Below are 19,793 nucleotides of genomic sequence, written 5' to 3'. Positions count from 1 at the left end.
GCCCGGCCCCACCCTCGCCCGCCCCCGAGGCTCAGCCAATCAGTGCCGCACGCTGGAAGGCCGCACAGCCGCGGGCCGAGCGAGTCGATGAGTCGGCGCTGGATTCCGGCGCAAGCGTACGGCGCCGGAGGTCTCGCGGTCTTGCGCGTCCGTGCTGGCCGCGGTGGTCTGGGTAGGCAGGCGGGACCCCCGAAGTGAGTGGGCGCGCCCGGTGTGTCGGGGTGGCCCGCGGGGCTGCGTGGGAGGCGGTGCGGGAGGCGTCGGGCCGGTGTCAGGGCTTGGGCCTGTAGCGAGCCCCTGCTCCGTGTTAGGCGGGCAGAGAGCGCCCGCCAGTCATCCCCCGCCAGGTGCCCCGCCAGGGCACCTTTCGTTGCCCTGTGAATGCTGAGCGGCCCGCCCGGCCTAGGCGAAGAGCACTCTTGCTCTTGTTATTTTTGAAAACTAGGCACAATCTGCAACAAATATTGGCGGCCAGAAAATATGTTTGTTGTAGTTTATGGTCCAAAATTCCAAATCTGTTTGAGTATATAAAGTTAAGAGGTGCCACGAGCCTGTGTGCTTATGACTGGGTGCGAAAACCAGCCAGGTTTTCTCCATGACACTGAGTGTTTCACTTTTGGTTTTTCGATACAGGGTTTCTCTGTAGCTTTTGGAGGCTGTCCAGGAACTCACTCTTGTAAACCAGGCTGGTCTCGAACTCACAGAGATCCACCTGCTTCTGCCTCCCAAGTGCTGGGATTAAAGGCGTGAGCTACCACCCGGCTGACACTGAAGTATTTCTAAAGTGTGCCCAGACATCCAATTCCCCGGGTCATCTGGACACACATTAGAAATACAGATTCTCAGCCGAGTGAGGTGGTGGTGTACACACCTTTAATCCCAGCACTTGGGAGGCAGAGGAAGGCGGATCTCTGGGAGTTCGAGGCCAGCTTGGTCTACAGAGTGAGTTCTAGGACAGCCTGGGCTACACAGTGAAACCCTGTTTGAAAAACCAAAAAGAAAAATGGTAAAAGAGGTAGAAACAGACTAGTGCCTACCGACAAGTCGTAGAATAACACAGGTCCTTTCGATAAACAAAAGCAACATATGATGTTTTTGTGGTGTTGTTTGTTTTATGAAACGGACTCTTTATGTAACTCAAGCTGGCTCCGACTCAGAAACTTGCTTTTAAAATAAGCGCTCAGTAGGTCTAGATGGCTCTTTGGAGGGAGTGCAAGATCAGTCCCAAGTTTTTTTTTTTTTTTTTTTTTTGAGTTCTAGCCTTAAATTAATGGCCACGGGATTCTGGCAGGAGGGCTTTAATTCCCAGCTGATTCTATTTTTGGTTTCTTTCACACCCCGCCCCCCTCTGGTTTGGTTTCCCAGCTCATTCTGCGGCAGTATCTGACCCGGGGTCTCCCATCATTTTAATCACTCTGTAGTCTTAGTTGACTCTGCACTCTGCACTTTTCGTCATTATTGGCGAAAGTGACATGATTGCCAGGGCACGACTTAGTAATGCTTGGCGGGCTTTCAGTCACCTTCCTTTACATAATACCTACCCTCTGCTTTTGTTTGCTAAATCTCCACTCCCTCCACCCTAACCTCCCTGTTTGAAGAAGTTTGTCTTCCTTCTCATGCATCCTATTAATGAAGTGTGTGGTGCCCACCAAAGGGATACAGGGTGCCTTTCCTGTATCCTGGATTTTATAAACGCATCTACTTCTTAACTCTTTAGAATTTGGTCCTTCCCTAGTACTCCTTGTTAGTAAATGGTCAATGAATTAACTCATCCAATGACCTTTTCTCAGGCTCTACTGAATTTCTTTGAAATGCTGAATATGACTAGTATTTGTTTCTTTCAGCCAAGCCCTTCCTTGGTGTCTTTTTAAAAACATTTTCCCTTTATGTTTATGGGTGTTTTGCATGCATGCACGCGGGTCTTTGTGCTATGTGCATGCTTTTCCATGCTGAAGCCAGAAGAGGGCACCAGATCCACTGGAATTGGAGTTACAGCCAGTTCTAAACAGCCACGTGGTTGCTGGGAATGGATCCCTCGGTCCTCTGGAAGAGCAGCCAGTGCTTCTAACCACCGAGCCATCTCTCTAGCCCTTTTCTTGGTGTCTTCACTTTGCTTTTCTTTCTTGCTCTTCTGTCTCCATATTCTTCTGCAGTTCTTCTAAGGCTCTGTTTCTTCCCATTTAAAAAATAAAAATAAAAGTTATTTAGTTTTTCTGTCTCCAGAGTATGAGATGATGCTAGTATTTAGATTTTATATTTTCTAACATAAAAGCATTAGAAGTATCAGTTAGTTGAGTATATTCCTATGTTTGATTCATTCCTGCAACCACCATAAAAGGAACCTATGAATTGTAGACTTCTAATCTTTTGTGTCTAAAGAAATCTGTACTGGTTTTCTAGGACTGCCATAACAAAGTATCATACCCTGGGCCACATAAGTAACAAATCAATTTTCTGACGGTTCTATAGGCTAAGAAGGTGGAGGTGTGACCTGGTTGGTTTCTTCTGAGCCCTCTTGGCTTTTGTTGCATGACTTTTTCTGACAAGACTATTTTTTAAAATTTTTAGTTACTTATCTAATATATATATATATATGTCTGCATTTATGCCTGTGTGCCAGAAGAGGACATCAGATCCCATTATAGATAAATACTTTTGAGCCACCATGTGGGTGCTGGGAGTTGAACTCAGGATCTCTGGAAGAGCAACCAGTGTTCTTAACTGCTGAGCCATCTCTCCAGCCTCATGACAAGACTATTTTTATTATCCCAGATAAAGAGAGCAATGAGAGACCAAAGAAACAATTCCACCCAAGTCTAGCTTAGTGACTAATGAATATATGGGGGTTACTTAGGCACATGGGGGCAACTGCATCTGTAGAAGGAAAAGGTATACTATCCAGGAATGAGGAGGCACTTGGAGGAAGCTATGTGTTTGAAGAGTCCCCTCCTCCCGCCAGCAATTGTTTTACCACCTTGGGGGAGGGGCTTCATCAGGCTGGTAAGCCTGCCTGGCTCCTGGGAAGAGAATGTTTTACTGGAGAGGAGGCAGCTTGTATAGATTTATAAATGGCCTGTTTTCACATTGCCTTCCTTATTTGTCTATATCTTAATTTCTTCTTATTGGGGGGATCTAGTTCTACTGTTTTGTTTTCAGTTTAAGAAATTTAGGGGTAAAAGTGCCTGAGGACCTGAGTTTGGTCCCTGGAACCCATGTAAAAAGCTGGATACACTGACATACATCTGCAATCCTAGCACTGTAACAACAGACAGGAGAATTGGCTAGATGTTCACGACATAGCTAGACAGATAAGCATCACAGTAGCAGAAACAACCAGAGAAACCCTGCTTCAACAAGGGGAAGGCAGGATGAGACTCCCAGACAGTTGTCCTTAGACTTTGGTGTATTCACCCGGCCCCTCTCCCCACATGTAAATAAGGAAATAAATTCAGAAGTTGAGTGCCATGAGGCACACCTAGTGTCAGCTCGCCATGAGACTGAGGTAAGAGGATATTTGAGACCAGGATTTTGATGTTAGTCTAAGCAACATAGCAAGACCCAGTACCTTAAAAAAAAAAAAAAAAAAAAAAAAAGTTGGGCAGTGGTGGTGCACACTTTTAATTCCAGCACTTGGGAGGCAGAGGCAGGGGAATCTCTTAAGTTTGAGGCCAGCTTGGTCTACAGATCAAGTTTCTAGGACAGCCAGGGCTATGCAGAGAAATCCTTTCTCAAAAAACAAAACAAAACAACGGGCTGGTTTGTTGCATTTTAGTATATTCACAGAAGTGTCTCACCATTATTACAGCTTTAGAGTTGCTCATACTTGTACCCTTCAGGGGCAATTTCCATATAGCCCCAAAACCCAGCCTTAAACACACATTAATTGACTTTCTGTCATACATTTGCATATCTGGGCATTCATATGAATGGAATCATTTTGTCTCTTCTGACTGGTTTCTTGTAGTACATTTTAAAAAGGTTTCATTTATGTTGTAGAATAGTATCAGCAGCTCATTGTATTTATGCCTAGATTATCCCTTATGGCTACCACATTTTATTTACACATGTTGTAGTTGATAGACTGTTGGGCTCTTTTCTGTTTTTTGACTAGTCTGAAAAATTATGAACCCATTAATAGACATTTTTATGTGCCCATATATCTTTTAGATATAGAAGAGCTAAGAGTAAAATGACAGCGCCATGTAAAAAATGCCTATATTTTAATGAGGCTACTTTGCATATATATTTAGATGTGAATACCATCCTATTGTATTTTTTTAAAATACTGTATCATGCATCCCAGGCTGGTCTCAAAGTCAGTATGTAGCTAAGGATGACCTTAAATTTCAGATCCTCCTGCATTTACCTCCTCAGTGTGAGGATTACAAGTGTACACACTATAATGCCTGATTTATGAGGTGCTCGAAATTGAACCCAGGGCTTTGTACTTGCTAGTAAAGTGCTTTTAACCGAACCACACCCCAATCCATTTTAATGTTTTGCTTTTAATTTTATGTACATTCTTTATGTTCTTCATTCAGAAAGTGCTAGATCTTTTAAGTAATTTTTATTAACAAAACATTTTAAAGCTATTATTTTTTTAAAGCTGTGTTCAGGATGCTGTGTTGGCTGCTCCTTTGTGGATGTCTTTTCCTGATGACTGGTCATGCTCATGATGATGACTGGATTGACCCCACAGACATGCTTAATTATGATGCTGCTTCAGGAACAATGAGAAAATCTCAGGTATTTATTTATTTAATTTTATTTTAGGTTTTTCAAGACAGGGTTTTTCTGTGGCTTTGGAGGCTGTCCTGAACTAGCTCTTGTAGACCAGGCTGGTCTCGAACTCACAGAGATCTGCCTGCCTCTGCCTCCTGAGTGCTGGGACTAAAGGCGTGTGCCACCACCGCCCGGCTCAGGTATTTATTTTTTAAATGCACTGATAGCATCTTACCTGCCATGACCAGAGCTCTGAGAGTCATATAAATGACTAGCAGTCATGCTAGGTTCTTTCCTGATACTTCCCCCCTTTTCTTTCATGAGGGGGCTTGAATTCGAGCCTTAACATAGACAAGCACTCACCTGTCTGACTATTTCTGTTTGAATTTGGATGTAATGCCCATCAATCAGTTTAGTTTTGGTTCTTAGCATGTATTCCTAACATGTATTCTTTGATGCAAGTGAAGAATTTAAGAAGCAAAGTCATAAAATGATAGTCAGACTTTTAGTTTTTATTCATTGGAACCTGTTTTTACAACTGAAACATAAAAAATAAAATATCTGCTTTGATTTAGGTAAAATATTGTACATCCGAGAGAAAAGAAATGAGCCCTGACTTGACAAATGCAGAGGAATTATCAGACTGTTTGAACAAACTTGATTCTTTAACTCACAAGGTTTGATTTCTTTTTCCATTCACAATTTAAATATTTAAGTTACTGTGCTGGCTAGTTTTGTGTCAACTTGATGTAAGCTAAGGTCATCTGAGAGGAGGGAATTTCAATGAAGAAAATAACCTCCATAAAATGGGGCTGTAGGCAAGCCTATAGGGCCATTTCTTAATTATCGCTTGATGGAGGAGGACCAGAGTGTGTGGGGTCACCCCTGGGCTGGCGGTCCTGGTTCTGTAAGACAGCAGGTGGAGTAAGCCAGTAAGCAGAACCTCTCCATAGTCTCTGCATCCGCTCTCAGTTCCTGCCCTGCTTGAATTCCTGTTCTGACTTCCTTCAGTGATGAACAGTGATGTGGAGCCAAATAAACTCTTTCTGCCCCAAGTTGCTTTGGTCATGGTGCTTCATCACTGAAATAGTGACCCTAACTGAGACAGTTACTCGTGTTCTTGTCTTTGCTAACTTTCTATTTGTAATATTTCTGTGTACTATACAATTATATATTTTTACTGATACAATTTAGTTACGTCTTGTTTTTTCAAATAGTACATACTATTTTTTTATTTATTTTCATTTCATGTGCATTAGTGTTTTTGCCTGCATGTATGTCTGTATAAGGGTGTTAGATCCTTTGGAACTGGAGTTACAGACTGTTGCAAGCTGTCATGTGGGTGCTGGGGATTGAACCTGGGTCCTCTGGAAGAACAGCCAGTGCTCTTAACTGCTGAGCCACCTCCCCAACCCCAGTACTTACTATCTTTGTAATAACATTTATTATAGTTATTTGTGAGATTATTAATTAGTTAGCACAGGAATCGATTTTTATCTTGATTGTTATCACCTGCCATACTGCTTCGCCATTGATGCTGTAGTAGGTGAGTAGAATCAATTGGCTTATTAAAGGTTGTAACAGTTGCTCTTGCAAATGTGAAGGGTAGTTATAATTTAGTATGGGTAGCTTTTCAAGCTTTTTAAAGTTTTGTTTTGTTTTGTTTTTTTCGAGATAGCATTTCTCTGTGTAGCTTTGGAACCTGTTATGGAACTTACTCTGTAGACCAGGCTGGCCTTGAATTCATAGAGACCCCTGCCTGCCTGTGTCTCCTGAGTGCTGGGATTAAAGGCGTGTGTCCTCACCACCCAGCTCGTTCTTGTTCTCTCTCTCTCTCTCTCTCTCTCTCCCCCACCCCCACATTCTCTCTCTTTAAATGTAGAGTTTATCTAAAAGGAAATCGAATGCTAAGGGATTTGAGTGTATTTTCTGGTCTCTGTGATAACCACTGTTGGTTGTATAGACAGTGAAATGGTTGTAGCCTGGAAAGGGCCTGGCATGGGGAGGGAGGTTATCATGAGGTCATTGAGGAGGTACAGTGGTGCTGATAGTCCAAAGTGGCACAGTGATGAGAGTGAAGAGACAGATGTGAAACCTTTATAGGTAAAGATCAGGACAGTGGATAGATGGTGAGTGGGCGTGTCTGTCTGTGAGACAGTGGTAATTGAGGTCCATCTGTGTCCCAGTCAGGCACCTGTTTGCTTCCTTGCCCTTTCTTTAGGCATACTTACAGTAAACCTATACATTGTCAAAAAAAAAAATAATAATAACAACCAGATGTTTGTCTTAATTCTCAGAGCATCACCAGGCTAGAATGAGTTGTTTTTTTGTTTTGTTTTCTTTACTCTTTGGGGGCCCACCACCCGGCTCCCAAATAAAGCAGGACACTTACTCTTACTTATGAATACCCAGCCTTAGCTTGGCTTGTTTCTGGCCAGCTTTTTCTTCTTTCTTTCTTTCTTTCTTTCTTTCTTTCTTTCTTTCTTTCTTTCTTTCTTTTTTTGTAGTCCATCTTTTTGTTGTTGTTGTTTTATTTGAATTAGAAACAAGATTGAATTACATGACGATCCCAGTTCCCTTCTCCCTCCCATCCTTCCCTACCACCCCCCAACTAAAACCCTACCTACCACATACCCTTTCTTCTAATCTACACCTGACTCAACCTTTCTGCTCCCTCATGACCTCTGCATCCTTCCTCTTCTTCCCTTCTCATTCTCGTAGCTTTCTCCCCCCTCTTCCCATGCTCTCAATTTGCTCAGAGGATCTTGACCCTTTCCCCTTCTCCAGGGGACAAAGTTTGTCTCTCTTAGGGTCCTCCTTGTTTACTAGTTTCTCTGGCAGTGTGGATTGTAGGCTGGTAATCCTTACTCTATGTCTAAAATCCACATATGAGTGAATACATATCATGTTTGTCTTTTTGTGATTGGGTTACCTCACTCAGAATGGTTTCTTCTAGTTCCATCCATTTTCCTGCAAATTTCAAGATTCCATTGTTTTTTTCCGCTGAGTAGTACTCCATTGTGTAAATGTACCACATTTTCTCTATCCATTCTTCGGTTGAGGGGCATCTAGGCTGCTTCCAGTTTCTGGCTATTCAAATAGTGCTGCTATGAACATCGTTGAACAGATGTCCCTGCTGTATGAATGTGCTTCTTTTGGGTATATGCCTAGGAGTGGAATTGCTGGATCTTGTGGTAGACTGATTCCTATTTTCTTGAGGAGTCGCCATACTGACTTCCAAAGTGGCTGTACAAGTTGGCACTCCCACCAGCAGTGGAGAAGTGTTTTCCTTTCTCCACACCCTCTCCAGTATAAACTGTCATTGGTGCTTTTGATTTTATCTGGCCAGCTTTTTCAACTTAAATTATCCTGTTTCTCTTTAAGTACATTTAGCTTCTGAGCTTTATTTTGGGGGGCGGGGTGTTGAGACAGGGTTTCTCTGTAGCTTTGGAGCTTGTCCTGAATTTGCTCTGTAGACCAGGCTGACCTTGAACTCACAGAGATCCACCTGTTTCTGCTTCCCAAGTGCTGGGATTAAAGGCATGTGCCATCATTGCTCTGCTACCTCTGGGCTTTTACCTTTCTTTATTCTACGTCTTTCTTCCCTTTTTGCTCCAATACTTGTTGGATGGCTGGATGGCTGGCCCCTGGCATTCTCCTCCTCTTCTTCTTTTCTCTCTCAAGCTAGTTTTTGTTTTTGTTTTTTCTTTCTCCTATTTATTCTCTCTGCCTGGCAGCCTTGCCTATCCCTCTCCTTTCCTAGTTATTGGCTGGTCAGCTCTTTATTAGACCAATCAGGTGTGTTAGACAAGCAAAGTAACACAGCTTCACAGAGTTAAATAAATGCAACATAAAAGAATACAACACATGGGAGGGAGAGAGAACTGTAGTTAGTATGTAAAATGAAAAAATCTTTTAAATAAATAAAAAATTTTAAAAAAGCATTTTTAAATAAAAAAAGAATGCAACACATCTTTGCATCATTAGGCAAATATTCTACAGCATAGACAAATATAATGTATCTTAAACTAATATTCCATAACACTACAACTACACCTTCTCATTGGCCTTTGATGCTATTGACTTTATTGTATGATTACAGGTTGATGACTGTGAAAGGAAGAAAATGAAAGATTATGAAAGTCAAAGTAATTCTGTCTTTAGGAGATACCTAAATAAGATTTTAATTGAAGCCGGCAAGCTTGGACTTGTAAGTATTTGATAACATGATACTAATCATTGTAGATACTTTCATTATTTGTTTCATATAGTATAAGAAATTGTGCTATGCATGTGACACACATCTGTCATCTTAGCATTCAGGAGGTTGAGGCAGGAAAATTTCCGGTTCTGGTTCAGCCTGTATCCAAAGTAAATAAATAAATAAATAAATAAATAAATAAATAAAGCTTTATTGTGCTTTAACAGAAAATAACCTGCTCCACCCTTTCCCCAAAAGTTGTTTATACAAGACAATAGGGACCATTCAGCACCACAGTGGTGCTGTGGAAGGTGAGCAGTACAGACCACGATGCTTTCCCTAAGATCTCTTAGGATTAGCCCCATCAATTCCACTGTTGTTCTGCCAGGGAGATAGTCCCATCCTAACCTTTCTTCTCATTTTCCCATTCTCATACTTTGATAAAATATAAAATTATCATTGAGGACAAGAAAAATGTGTTTTAAGTAATCATTCTCTTTGCTGTTTATGGTGGTAGGTCCTACTTTGTGGAATTGTGTATCATGCACATATGTTACTTATGATGGTGAGAGTTCCTTGTATTATTTTGCAGTGTTGGAGAGTAAACCCTTGTACATGCTGGGCCATAGCATTACCATTGGGCAGTAGCCCCAGCTCCATTCTTCCAGATTTTTCTTAGTATAACAAAATACCTGAGATAATGAAGAAAGGGCCCTTGGTTGATATTGTTTGCCTCGCTTGTACAATGCCTTTGGGGTCCATGCCTAGCACCCCATAAACCAGGCATGGTGTGCATGTCTGCAATCCCCAAATTCAGGAGGTAAAAGCAAGAGGATCAGAATTTCAAAGTCATCCTTGGCTACATAGCAAGTTTAAGGACCATCTGGGATACATGAGACCCTGTCTCAAAAACAGAAAACAAACAAAAATCCAAAACAGCAACAACAAAAGAAGAGAGAGAGAGAGAGAGAGAGAGAGAGAGAGAGAGAGAGAGAGAGAGAGAGAAAGAAAGAAAGAAGGTTTGTTTGGGCTCATGATTTTGGACATTCCAGCCTAAGACCTGGCCTTTAATAGGCACAGCAGATGATCATGGCTAGAAGCATTGGCGGAATGTACTTGTTCATGTCATGCCTTAATGAGGTGTCTGGTATATATTTTTATTTTTAGAATTCTGCAATGTTTTTAGTGCTTTTTACATGTATTTAGTATTAGGATCTGAAGATAAGTATGTATTGTATTTATGAAATATTAAAAATTAATACACTTTTTTTTAGTGGTGCTGGCACTAAGAACTATTTACACCTTATTGTATTGAGTCCCAAAGTGTTTTTTATTTTTTGAGATAAGGTCTCAGTATGTAGCTCAGGCTAACCCTGAACTCAAAGTTCTTTGTACCATCCTCCTGGGGTGCGAAATCATATTTGGCCCAAACTGGCTTTAAACTTAATGTTTCATTGAACAATGTGATAATACAATCGTCTTTCTCTTGTCTTTGGTAACTGATGCAGCCTGATGAAAACAAAGTTGATATGCGGTATGATGCTGAGATTCTCCTCACAAGACAAACACTGTTAGAGATAGAGAAGTTCCTCAGTGGAGAGGAGTGGAAGTCAGGAGCCTTGGATGATGCCTTAAGTGATATTTTAATCAACTTTAAGTGGCATGATTCAGAAGCATGGAAGTGGCGATTTGAAGACTCTTTTGGAGTGGATCCATATAATGCATTTGTGGTAAGATGACATGAGGTGACATAGATGCTTCGTTAAAGAAATACTTCCAAAATACCAGTGTAGTTGAGAATCTATTCTTATTTGCTCATTTCAGTGATGAATAAGCAGTGAAATTGTGCAAATAATTTTGTTTGAGTCTAGTTCTTTGGAGTCTGCTTAAGAATGACATTTCATGTGCGTGATGTGTATGTATGTGAGTATGTGCAGAGGTCAAAGGACAACTTGTGGGGTTTGGTCCTCTGTTTCTACCAAGTGGGTCCTGGGATTAAACTCAACTCATCAGAATTGAGGGTGAGTGCATTAACCTGCTGAGCTGTCTCAATGGCCAAGGCTAGTCTTTTGTTGTTGTTGTTGTTCTTTTTTTCCCCCTTTTTAAACTGATCTTTGGTGTTTTGTTTCTCTGTGGCTTTGGAGGCTGTCCTGGAACTAGCTGTTGTTGACCAGGCTGGTCTCGAACTCACAGAGATCCGCCTGCCTCTGCTTCCGAGTGCTGGAACTAATGAAGTGCGCCACCACTGCCTGGCTGGTGGTTTTTATTTATTTATTTATTTATTTATTTATTTATTTATTTATTTATTTTTGGTGGGGAAGACCACTTAGCAATGACACTGATTCCCATTTCTGTTTGTAAGGTACTCTTGTGTTTGCTCTGCATTGTGTTGTTGGTGACTACGGAACTATGGACAATTGTTCGCTGGTACACACAGTTGAAACGAATTTTTATCATCAGTTTTCTCTTCAGTTTGGGATGGAATTGGATTTATCTATATAAGGTATTAAATAAGTTTGTTTGTTTGTTTTTTTAGTTAAATGTAAATTCATAGTAACCAGAGACTATAATCCTCTCTTAGAGCAGTCTTACCTCAGATGTGGTTGAAGACAGTGGTTGGATTAGCAGCAATGGAATAAATAAATAATTGGTGATTATCAGCCACATGTGGTTTAGGGAGTCTGATCAGTTAGTGAAGAAAAGCAGTTCTTTTTGTCACCTGCGTACTATTGGCCATCACAGAGCAAAATGGACATTTTAGAAACTCATAATTCAGGAAATGAGCTTTTATTCTGTTAGAAATGTCACCAAAATTATGATAGAAAATGTTATCTCTAAATATTAGGCTTTTTAAATATGAAAGGTAGGTATGTTCACTGTAGAGAAATTAGAAAACAAAGGTACAGGAAAACTAATTTTTAAAACTCACATTAATCTTATTACCTATTATAAGATTAATTATTAAATTTGTTAAATTAATTAATTTAACAAAAAATTGTTGAATTTTTATCTATTTTTTTTAAAGATTTTATTTATTTATTATGTATACAGTGCTCTGTCTGCATGCCAGAAGAGGGCACCAGGTTTCATTACAGATGGTTGTGAGCCACCATGTGGTTTCTGGGAATTGAACTCAGGACCTCTGGAAGAGCAGTCAGTGCTCTTAACCTCTGAGCCATCTCTCCAGCCCAAATTTTTATCTATTTTTACTTTTTTGAGAGAGGGTCTCGATATGTAGACTAGGTTAACCTTGAACTCAGAGCTCTGCCTGCCTTGAATGTACTGGGATTAAGGACATGGCCTATTGATGTTTTTTAGGTTTTTTTTTTTTTTTTTAATTTTTCCAGCATTTTAATCATCTTTCAAAATTGGGATAAGATTGTAGAAATTTAAAAGGACTGTTGTTAACAGGATAGTCTAATCACAGAAGGGACATTTTAACTTAGTCTTCCTGACAAGGTGGGTCAGGATTTCAGTGAATTTCTGATGAAAATATATTATATTCCCTTTAGCCTTTGCGCTGGTTTATGTGGTTCTGAAACAAACCACTTACACATTAAGCACATAGGTCTTGATGGAGTGTTGATTGCTTTAGTGAGTTCCCCTGGGTATGTGGTTTTAGGAAAACTGTACTCCAGCCCCTAGATGAAAAAGAGGCTCGGGTCTGGAAACACTGCCTTACACATAGCACTGCAGCTGGGCAGTGGTGGCGCACGCCTTTAATCCCAGCACTTGGGAGGCAGAGTTCGAGATCAGCCTGGTCTACAAGAGCTAGTTCCAGGTCAGCCGCCAAAGCCCCAGAGAAACCCTATCTCAAAAAAAAAAACCAAAAACAAAACAAAACAAAAAAAATGTTGTTTTTCTTAATTAGGGCCAGATATAGTGGTGTGGGTCTTTAATCCCAGCATTAGTGAGGCTAAGGCAGGACGACAGCCTGGTCTACAGAGTGAGTTTCAGGCCAGCTAGTGAGATCCTGTCTCAAAAAACTTAATCTTAAAAACAAACAAACAAACAAACAAAAAACAAAGTCTTGCTTGGATAAATGATAGAATGTAGAAATAAACTTTGTTGGATTTTCGCCAGGCATTGGTGGTGCATGTCTTTAATCCTAGCACTCAGGAGACAGAGGCTGTTGGATTTTTTTGTTGTTGTTGTTGGATTTGCAAGCCAAGCCTTCATTGTCCGTTTTCTTTCCTGCCTTCTTTTGTTCTGGTCAGGTAGCTTTTGCTCAGCATCAGGCTGGCATTGCGAAGATGGCAACACAAACAGATAGTGTGTGTGTTGAGAAGATGGATTGGACTGGAAGTCTCTGGGGTAAGGTGTCTGTTTGTTTGTCGGTATGCAAAGTAGAATTCTTAGACGAAGGGAAAAAACAAAATCCACCAGTAATGACCAAATGGTGGAATACCAGTGGAGGCTTCTCATGAGTGTCCTTAATGTGAGAAGAACATGTATGCTAGGGCTGGGGAGGTAACCCAGACACTCACAGGCTTGAGCCAAGCTTCAGCATCTTAGCAATACCCTGTCTCAAGATAAAAGGGATGGGCTATCACTCTGTGTTAGAATCTTACCTACCTTGTGAAATACCCAGGTTTTACTCCCTTTTCAAAAACAAACAAACAGATGAAGCAAAGAAAGCATACCTTCTTACGTTTAAACAGTAGTGACTTACTGAGCTCACCTAAAGTCACAGGAAAGACAGCAGCCATGTGTTTGTGGTTTGGATGTTTTCAGTCTTCCGCATTAGACTGCAGGATCCTAGGCTCCCTTTTCATTACCTACCCCATAGCATTTTCTAGATATAATAGCAGCTATTTAGCTTTCGTCTCCAGATTCTACAGTTCAGTTTCGTTTTTTTAACTAAGTGAAAATTTATTTTTTTATCCTTCCAGATTTTGCAAAAATTCTCACTAGTACTGACCACTGTAACTGTCGAAATCTAGACTGGAATGGTTTAATGTTGAAAGGCTCTGTCTGTATAAACACAAGTCTGTAGTGACTGACACAGAATAGATTCTCAGTAGATTCTATAAGTAGGTCCCAGAATTAACTTACTATAATATATACATATATGCATATGTATTTTATGTGTTTCATGTTTTGTCTGCATGTATTTTTGTGCACCACATGTGTGCCTGGTGCTCAAGGAGGTCAGAAGACGGCATCAGATCCCCTGGAACTGGAGTTAATGGATGGTGAACGGCCATGTGGGTGCTGGGAACTGAATCTGGTATTATGTAAGAGCTACAAGTACTCTTAACCACTGAGCCATCTCCAGCCCTCTGTTGTCCCCTTTTTTAAGTTGTGGAATTAGACCAGTTCATCAGCTTGGGTTCTGGTTTCAGGAGACAACATGCCTCCTCTAGTGCAGACCAGTTTCCAAATGTGCATGAGAGAGACTATTCTGTCTTAAGAGTTTTGTCAGAGGTGACTTTTTTTTTTTGAGACAGGTTTGAATGGATTTTGAAAATATGATTTTAGACTTGATATTAAATAATTAACATTACATAGAGTGGGCAAGGATAGTCAAAACCAAAGTAATCTTATTTGTGAAATAAATACAACTTTGTTTTTCCTTAATTGATTGTCTGTTTCTCTATGTAGAATGGTTTAGAAGTTCATGGACCTATGAGGATGACCCATGCCAAAAGTATTATGAGCTCTTATTAGTCAATCCGATTTGGTTCGTTCCACCAACAAAGGTATAGTGTATTTTGTAATAATTACAGTATCATAAATTCATTGCCTTTATAAAAGATTGATAGGGTTAATAATAAACCTTTGTCCTAGGAAAAAATACTTCCATTAAACATTGGTCTTCAAATTGAGATGGTCATGGAGTTGTACCTATCAATCCTAGCATTTGGGAAACAGAGGTGGGAGGGTAGAGTTCAAGGCCTGATTATGGTATAGTTTGAGCTATATGAGAGCCCCACTCTCAAAACAATACACAGAAATGTGCATTTAATTTGTGTAATTTGAGCCTGAGAGCACAGTGAAGTTTTACATGTGGATGTCTGTCTTTTGAAGTTAATTTCCTCTGATCTTTGGTTTTAGGCTCTGGCAATTACATTCACTAACTTTGTAACAGAACCATTAAAGCACATTGGAAAAGCAACTGGTGAATTCATTGAAGCACTCATGAAGGAGATTCCAGTGTTACTGCAGATTCCGGTGCTGGTGATTATGGCATTGGCTGTCCTGGTTAGTACATTAGCCTAGTTGCTGATAATTAACAAGATTGTGACATATAAAAAAGAAGGCAATTTTAAAACCATTAGATGTCTTTGGATTAATATACTGTGCTAAGAGGTATAAGGTGATTTTTAATGAGTTGAGATTTTATATATTCCTCTAATTGGTAGTTCTTGTGTTTGTAGGCACCATAGTAATGATTTAGAATAATTTCTTTTTAACTTTAACTTGAATACACAGGAAATTGGTTGATTTCGTCCTCTGTAGAGAAATGAGGCTTTATTCCAATCTGAGTTTTGCAGCAGAAAGGGGTGTAGGAGGAGTGGGTATGCATGCTGAAAAGCAGTTGTGTGTGTGTGTGTGTGGGGGGTGTCCAAGAGTAAATGTTTATTAAAAATATTGCTCGTAGTTCTCCCACAGTTGGTTCAGCATCTTGTTTATGGCCAAGACCTTCCCAAAGCACTTGCTGTCTGAATATAAAAATGAAGACTCCCCAGCAATTTGGAATTACAGTGCTTTATGCACTGATGAAATTGTTCTCTTTTGGGTTTTGTCTTGGTGCATGGTTGATTATGAGATTCAGTGGTTAATAGTTTTCATCATTTGCCCTATCTGAGTGTGAATAGAAACATAAGCAATGACCAGGCTTTTAAATTTATATTTCTAGAATTTTCTAATTTAAATGTCTAGATCTAAAAATACTCTTGTTATGAATTCAAAGTGTTTCAAACTGATTGAAATGTTTATGTACTATTGAGTTATTTAGTACATTTTATTGACTACTTTGACCTCTGAGTTTTTAATTAAAGAGTGAAATTAATAGTTTTTTTTTTTTTATCCACAAATACTAAAATGATTTTGTTAAATCCTGAATAAAATAGCTCCTCCTTCATTACCTGTCAGTCACTAATTCCTCAGAATGCATTTCATTTCTTCACAGAGCTTCTGCTATGGTGCTGGAATGTCAGTTCCCATGCTGAGATATGTTGGTGGTCCTGAAAGAGAACCTCCCCGGGCACTTGAACCAGGTGACAGAAGATGGCAGAAGGAACTTGACTGTAGACTCTGTGGAGGAGCAGGTGATGCAGATTTCTCTTATATGGGCCAAGCTGGCTCCATTGAGCAAGGCCCTTATGACAAAACGCATGCGTGTAAAAGAGATGTTTTGAGACAGAGAGACGTTGATGCGAGATTTCACACTGGCAACAAGAGCCCTGAAGTGCTCCGGGCATTTGATTTACCTGACACAGAGGCACAAGAGCATCCAGAAGTGGTTCCCAGCGTAAGTCAGCAATTGTTTACTTTGCTGCCTGCTCACTCTAGGCCCAAGACCTTCTTACAGAGATTTGTGTTTATTCTTTACCTTCTGTCAAGTCCCTAGTAGCAGGATTAGTTATCCTCTTTAGTTTTTTGTCACCAGCCCAGCATCCTCAAAAAATGAGATTTACTTTTTATGTTAAATACCATTTAGCTGTATTCTTTACAACAGATGGTAGGTATTTCCTATGAAAATGAGCAGGAAGCCAGCAAGTGAGAATGAAATTTCTGCTTTGACAAGATCAGAGAGAAGGCCTCACTGAGGGCCTAAAAGAGTGCTAGGGGACTGGCTGCAGAGCTCTGATGGCCCAGCCTGGAAAAAAAGGGTTGGACAGGGATCAGAACCCGGCTTTCCCCTTCTCTGAAAAGAATCCCTATCACTTTTTAGTGTAGAAGAAAGTAATAGCATGGTTGGCTAGACTGGACTTTTAACCTGCAAGATAATGAGTTTTTCAGTATTGATTTTTGTTTATCAGCAGTCCTGGGCATTGAACCTGGGGTCTCACACATGCTAGGCCACTGAACTACATTTTGTAGTATCACTTTCGGTTTATTTTAAAGGGACATTTCCTTTCTGCCCGAGATAGGAATTGGTATTGTCATTTGTAATGTTTAACTAGAAACTTTTGAGAAAGCTCAAAGTACTAGAGACTCTAGAAATGACAGGAATCTGAGTTCTTTTTGTGAGTGTTAACATAGCTAGATAGCTGTTGATCACCCGTCATTCTGAACCCCTCTAAAGCTGTCTACCCTAGTGGTCCTGTGAACTCCCTGCTCTGCCATGCCTTACATGTACCACCTTCCTGATCATCATCTACTCTCCTCTATGCTTGTTCCACCTTGGTGATGGGGGCATCTGTTTTTGTTGTTCACTGTCCAAAATGCTGTGCGCAAATGCCTGCTCATGAGCACAAAATCTTCAGACTTTACTCATATCATCTTATCTTCCATCTGATCATAATCTAGCTAGCACCTACCTCATTTTTTTCTATGTAGTGTGTACTTCATACTTCATACAGTATGCTGTATGATTCATTCCCACACTTAAGTGTGGGTTCTTGTGGGAGCTATTTGTGTTTTGCTCCTTTATTCAGCACCTAGAACTTAAAACAAGCTCAATAGCCATGAAGTGATTGTTCTCACCAGGTGGGGAGAGACAGCATTCATTACTGGTAGTCAATCCTCTAGACCTCTCCTAAACAGAGTCAGTAAACCACCTATGTGTCCCCATTTCTTCACCTACAGTTCTGTGAGGCTTAGTGTTTTAATTATGATGCGGCTCTAGAAACAGGATTTTAAAATGTTTGGAGCATACTATAATAGATTTGGGTAAGAATTGGCAATGAAACCTTTTATATTTTATTAAATTTGTGTATTTTAAAGCATAAATCATCCAGCATGAATACAAATCTCAAAGAAATTGGTGAACTCCCAGGAGAAAGCACCCCAACAGAACACAGCTCGTCTGCCACGGCTGTCTCTGGCCAAGCTGCAGGGACTGCGGAAGGCTCCCCCATAAAGAAGGTCCCGCTGAAGCTAGACTCTGAGTGCAGCCTACAGGGAGGCACCACACACAGCCCAGGAGCTGCAGTATGTGGGACTGATCCTGTCAGCAGCCCGTGTGGCTAAGGAACATGAAATCATCTTTGAAGTCTGTAACGTATTAACTCTTCATTCTTCCCTAAAAATATATTGAAATTTACTACAAAGCTGCCAGCCTTACATTAATAATTTTACAGACCATCAATCTCTTAGCTATTAAGAAGATGTGTCTCATAATTTTAGACAGGGTTGTGTACATGTTTAGATGATGCTATGCCAAAATAAACTGTAATTAAGGTGACTGAATGACAGTGATGAAATGATTTTGTTAACAGGTATTTAGAAGAACCAATTAGTGTATGTTAGCTGGTAGAAGGTCCTGTGAGACCTAGTTTACTAACAGAATAATTGGTTGGTTTTAACTTAAATTCAGTGTTTCCATTGCAAAGGCTGTATAATGCAGGCTGCTAACTGCTGCAGCAATGTTCTAGGTAGGCCACCTGCTAAACAATGTGACTTTCTGGTTGCCAGGCCTGCTTCCTTGTTACACATTTTATATTAGATCTCACTAGACAAACCTGAGGCTGGCCTGGTTCTATCAATATTTCAGTGTCACCCTTCATCAGTGACTTTGAGGATGGCTTTATTCTCTACCACAAGGTGCTGCTGGATTTTCAAAGAGCCAATTTCCATATTCAGAACCCAGCAGTTGATGCTATATGGTTTTTATTGTGGCAAACCATATTGTCTTGGCTGAGTGTAATTCTGGTTTTCAGAGAGCTATAGATAGAGAACTAAGATGTATTTACTGTGGACAGATTGTCAATCAACATTTTTTTTGTGATTTTTAAAATGCAATCTCCATTTTAAACCTTTAAAAAAACCAATTTATATATTTCTTACAAGTCCCTGGTTAGTTTTTCTATGCACTCAGGTGTCCTTTGTTGTAACCATATCTGTACTGCACATTTTATTCAGCTGCTTTCCAAACAATGATACCACTCGAGAATTAAGTCTTGAAATTATCAGTTAGGCTTTCTTTTCGCAGACGTGTGCTATTCCCCCATTTTTTATACTTGGGTATCTGAAAGACTTATTTTATCATTGTAAATGTCCATAGTATTTTATCAGGAAGGTAAAAATTCCCCCTTCAAAACAGAAGGATTTTACATTAATACATTACTATAGCAGACATGTAATGAATGGATGCATACAGTTTATTTAGGTTCTGAACATCTGTGCATAGAAGCAGTTATCTCTATGGACTGGACCCATTCACCCTAACTGGACCCATTCCCAAGGTGGGAACTGACCTTTAAGCACTGGTCTAATTCTGACGAGAAATATCTCCGTCCCTGAGAGGAAAGGCAGTACTATTGCACTACTGGTTGCTTTTAATCCAAAAGTGAACACTTTTGTATTTTTTCATTACAGATACCCATTTGGGAATGGAATCTACTTTGACAGCTAGCAAAGCAACATGCTGTTCTTGAATGATTACAGCAATTCAGGGAAGACTTGATTAAAAACAAGGTGGATATATCAAGGCCAGTTTATTGCAGAAAAGAGAAGGCTTGTTTCAGTTGACTAGCAAGTATTTGTCATTGAGGTTAAAGCATATTGTAACTGGCTTTTAAGAAAATAAGAACAGGGTAGGTAGCTGTTAAAAGTACTTTTTAAAATGGAATAATGTTGAATGCTTATAGGGTCTTAACACTATAAACACAAAATAAACACTTATTTTTACAGTATTTTGATCTAGCACGAAGTCTTTGCTTTCTTAATGAATTTTCTTCTAAGAAAAATGTCTGCCCCA

At 40.1% G+C, this 19,793-nt stretch overlaps 1 protein-coding gene across 4 annotated transcripts; it reads left to right on the top strand.

Moving 5' to 3' along the window:
* The first annotated feature begins 30 nt into the window (after positions 1–30).
* Clcc1 (chloride channel CLIC like 1) lies at positions 31–19,728 on the top strand. Of its 4 annotated transcripts, none has more exons than XM_035450872.1 (12): positions 31–172; positions 4,607–4,746; positions 5,298–5,399; positions 8,825–8,932; positions 10,432–10,653; positions 11,286–11,426; positions 13,141–13,237; positions 14,528–14,625; positions 14,981–15,127; positions 16,059–16,400; positions 17,819–18,086; positions 19,412–19,728. In XM_035450872.1, exons 1-11 carry the CDS (start codon positions 88–90, stop codon positions 18,062–18,064), a joined length of 1,728 nt encoding a protein of 575 aa, XP_035306763.1. In that variant the 5' UTR covers positions 31–87; the 3' UTR covers positions 18,065–18,086; positions 19,412–19,728. The 4 variants fall into 4 exon arrangements, with proteins under 4 accessions (XP_035306763.1, XP_027251328.1, XP_027251327.1 ...); XM_027395527.2 differs by having other exon boundaries at positions 17,819–18,090; XM_027395526.2 differs by having other exon boundaries at positions 17,819–19,728.
* The last annotated feature ends 65 nt before the right edge of the window (positions 19,729–19,793 follow it).

Source organism: Cricetulus griseus (assembly GCF_003668045.3).
Source record: "Cricetulus griseus strain 17A/GY chromosome 1 unlocalized genomic scaffold, alternate assembly CriGri-PICRH-1.0 chr1_0, whole genome shotgun sequence".
NCBI lineage: Eukaryota > Metazoa > Chordata > Mammalia > Rodentia > Cricetidae > Cricetulus > Cricetulus griseus.
This window is presented reverse-complemented; position numbering and strand designations above follow the sequence as displayed.

Coding starts and splice junctions, on each gene's coding strand:
- Clcc1 (XM_035450872.1), top strand. CDS start 88: ATGAGTCGGCGCTGGATTCCGGCGCAAGCGTACGGCGCCGGAGGTCTC. Junction 11,427..13,140: donor ATTGGATTTATCTATATAAG/GTATTAAATAAG, acceptor TGTTCTGGTCAG/GTAGCTTTTGCTCAGCATCA. Junction 15,128..16,058: donor TTATGGCATTGGCTGTCCTG/GTTAGTACATTA, acceptor ATTTCTTCACAG/AGCTTCTGCTATGGTGCTGG.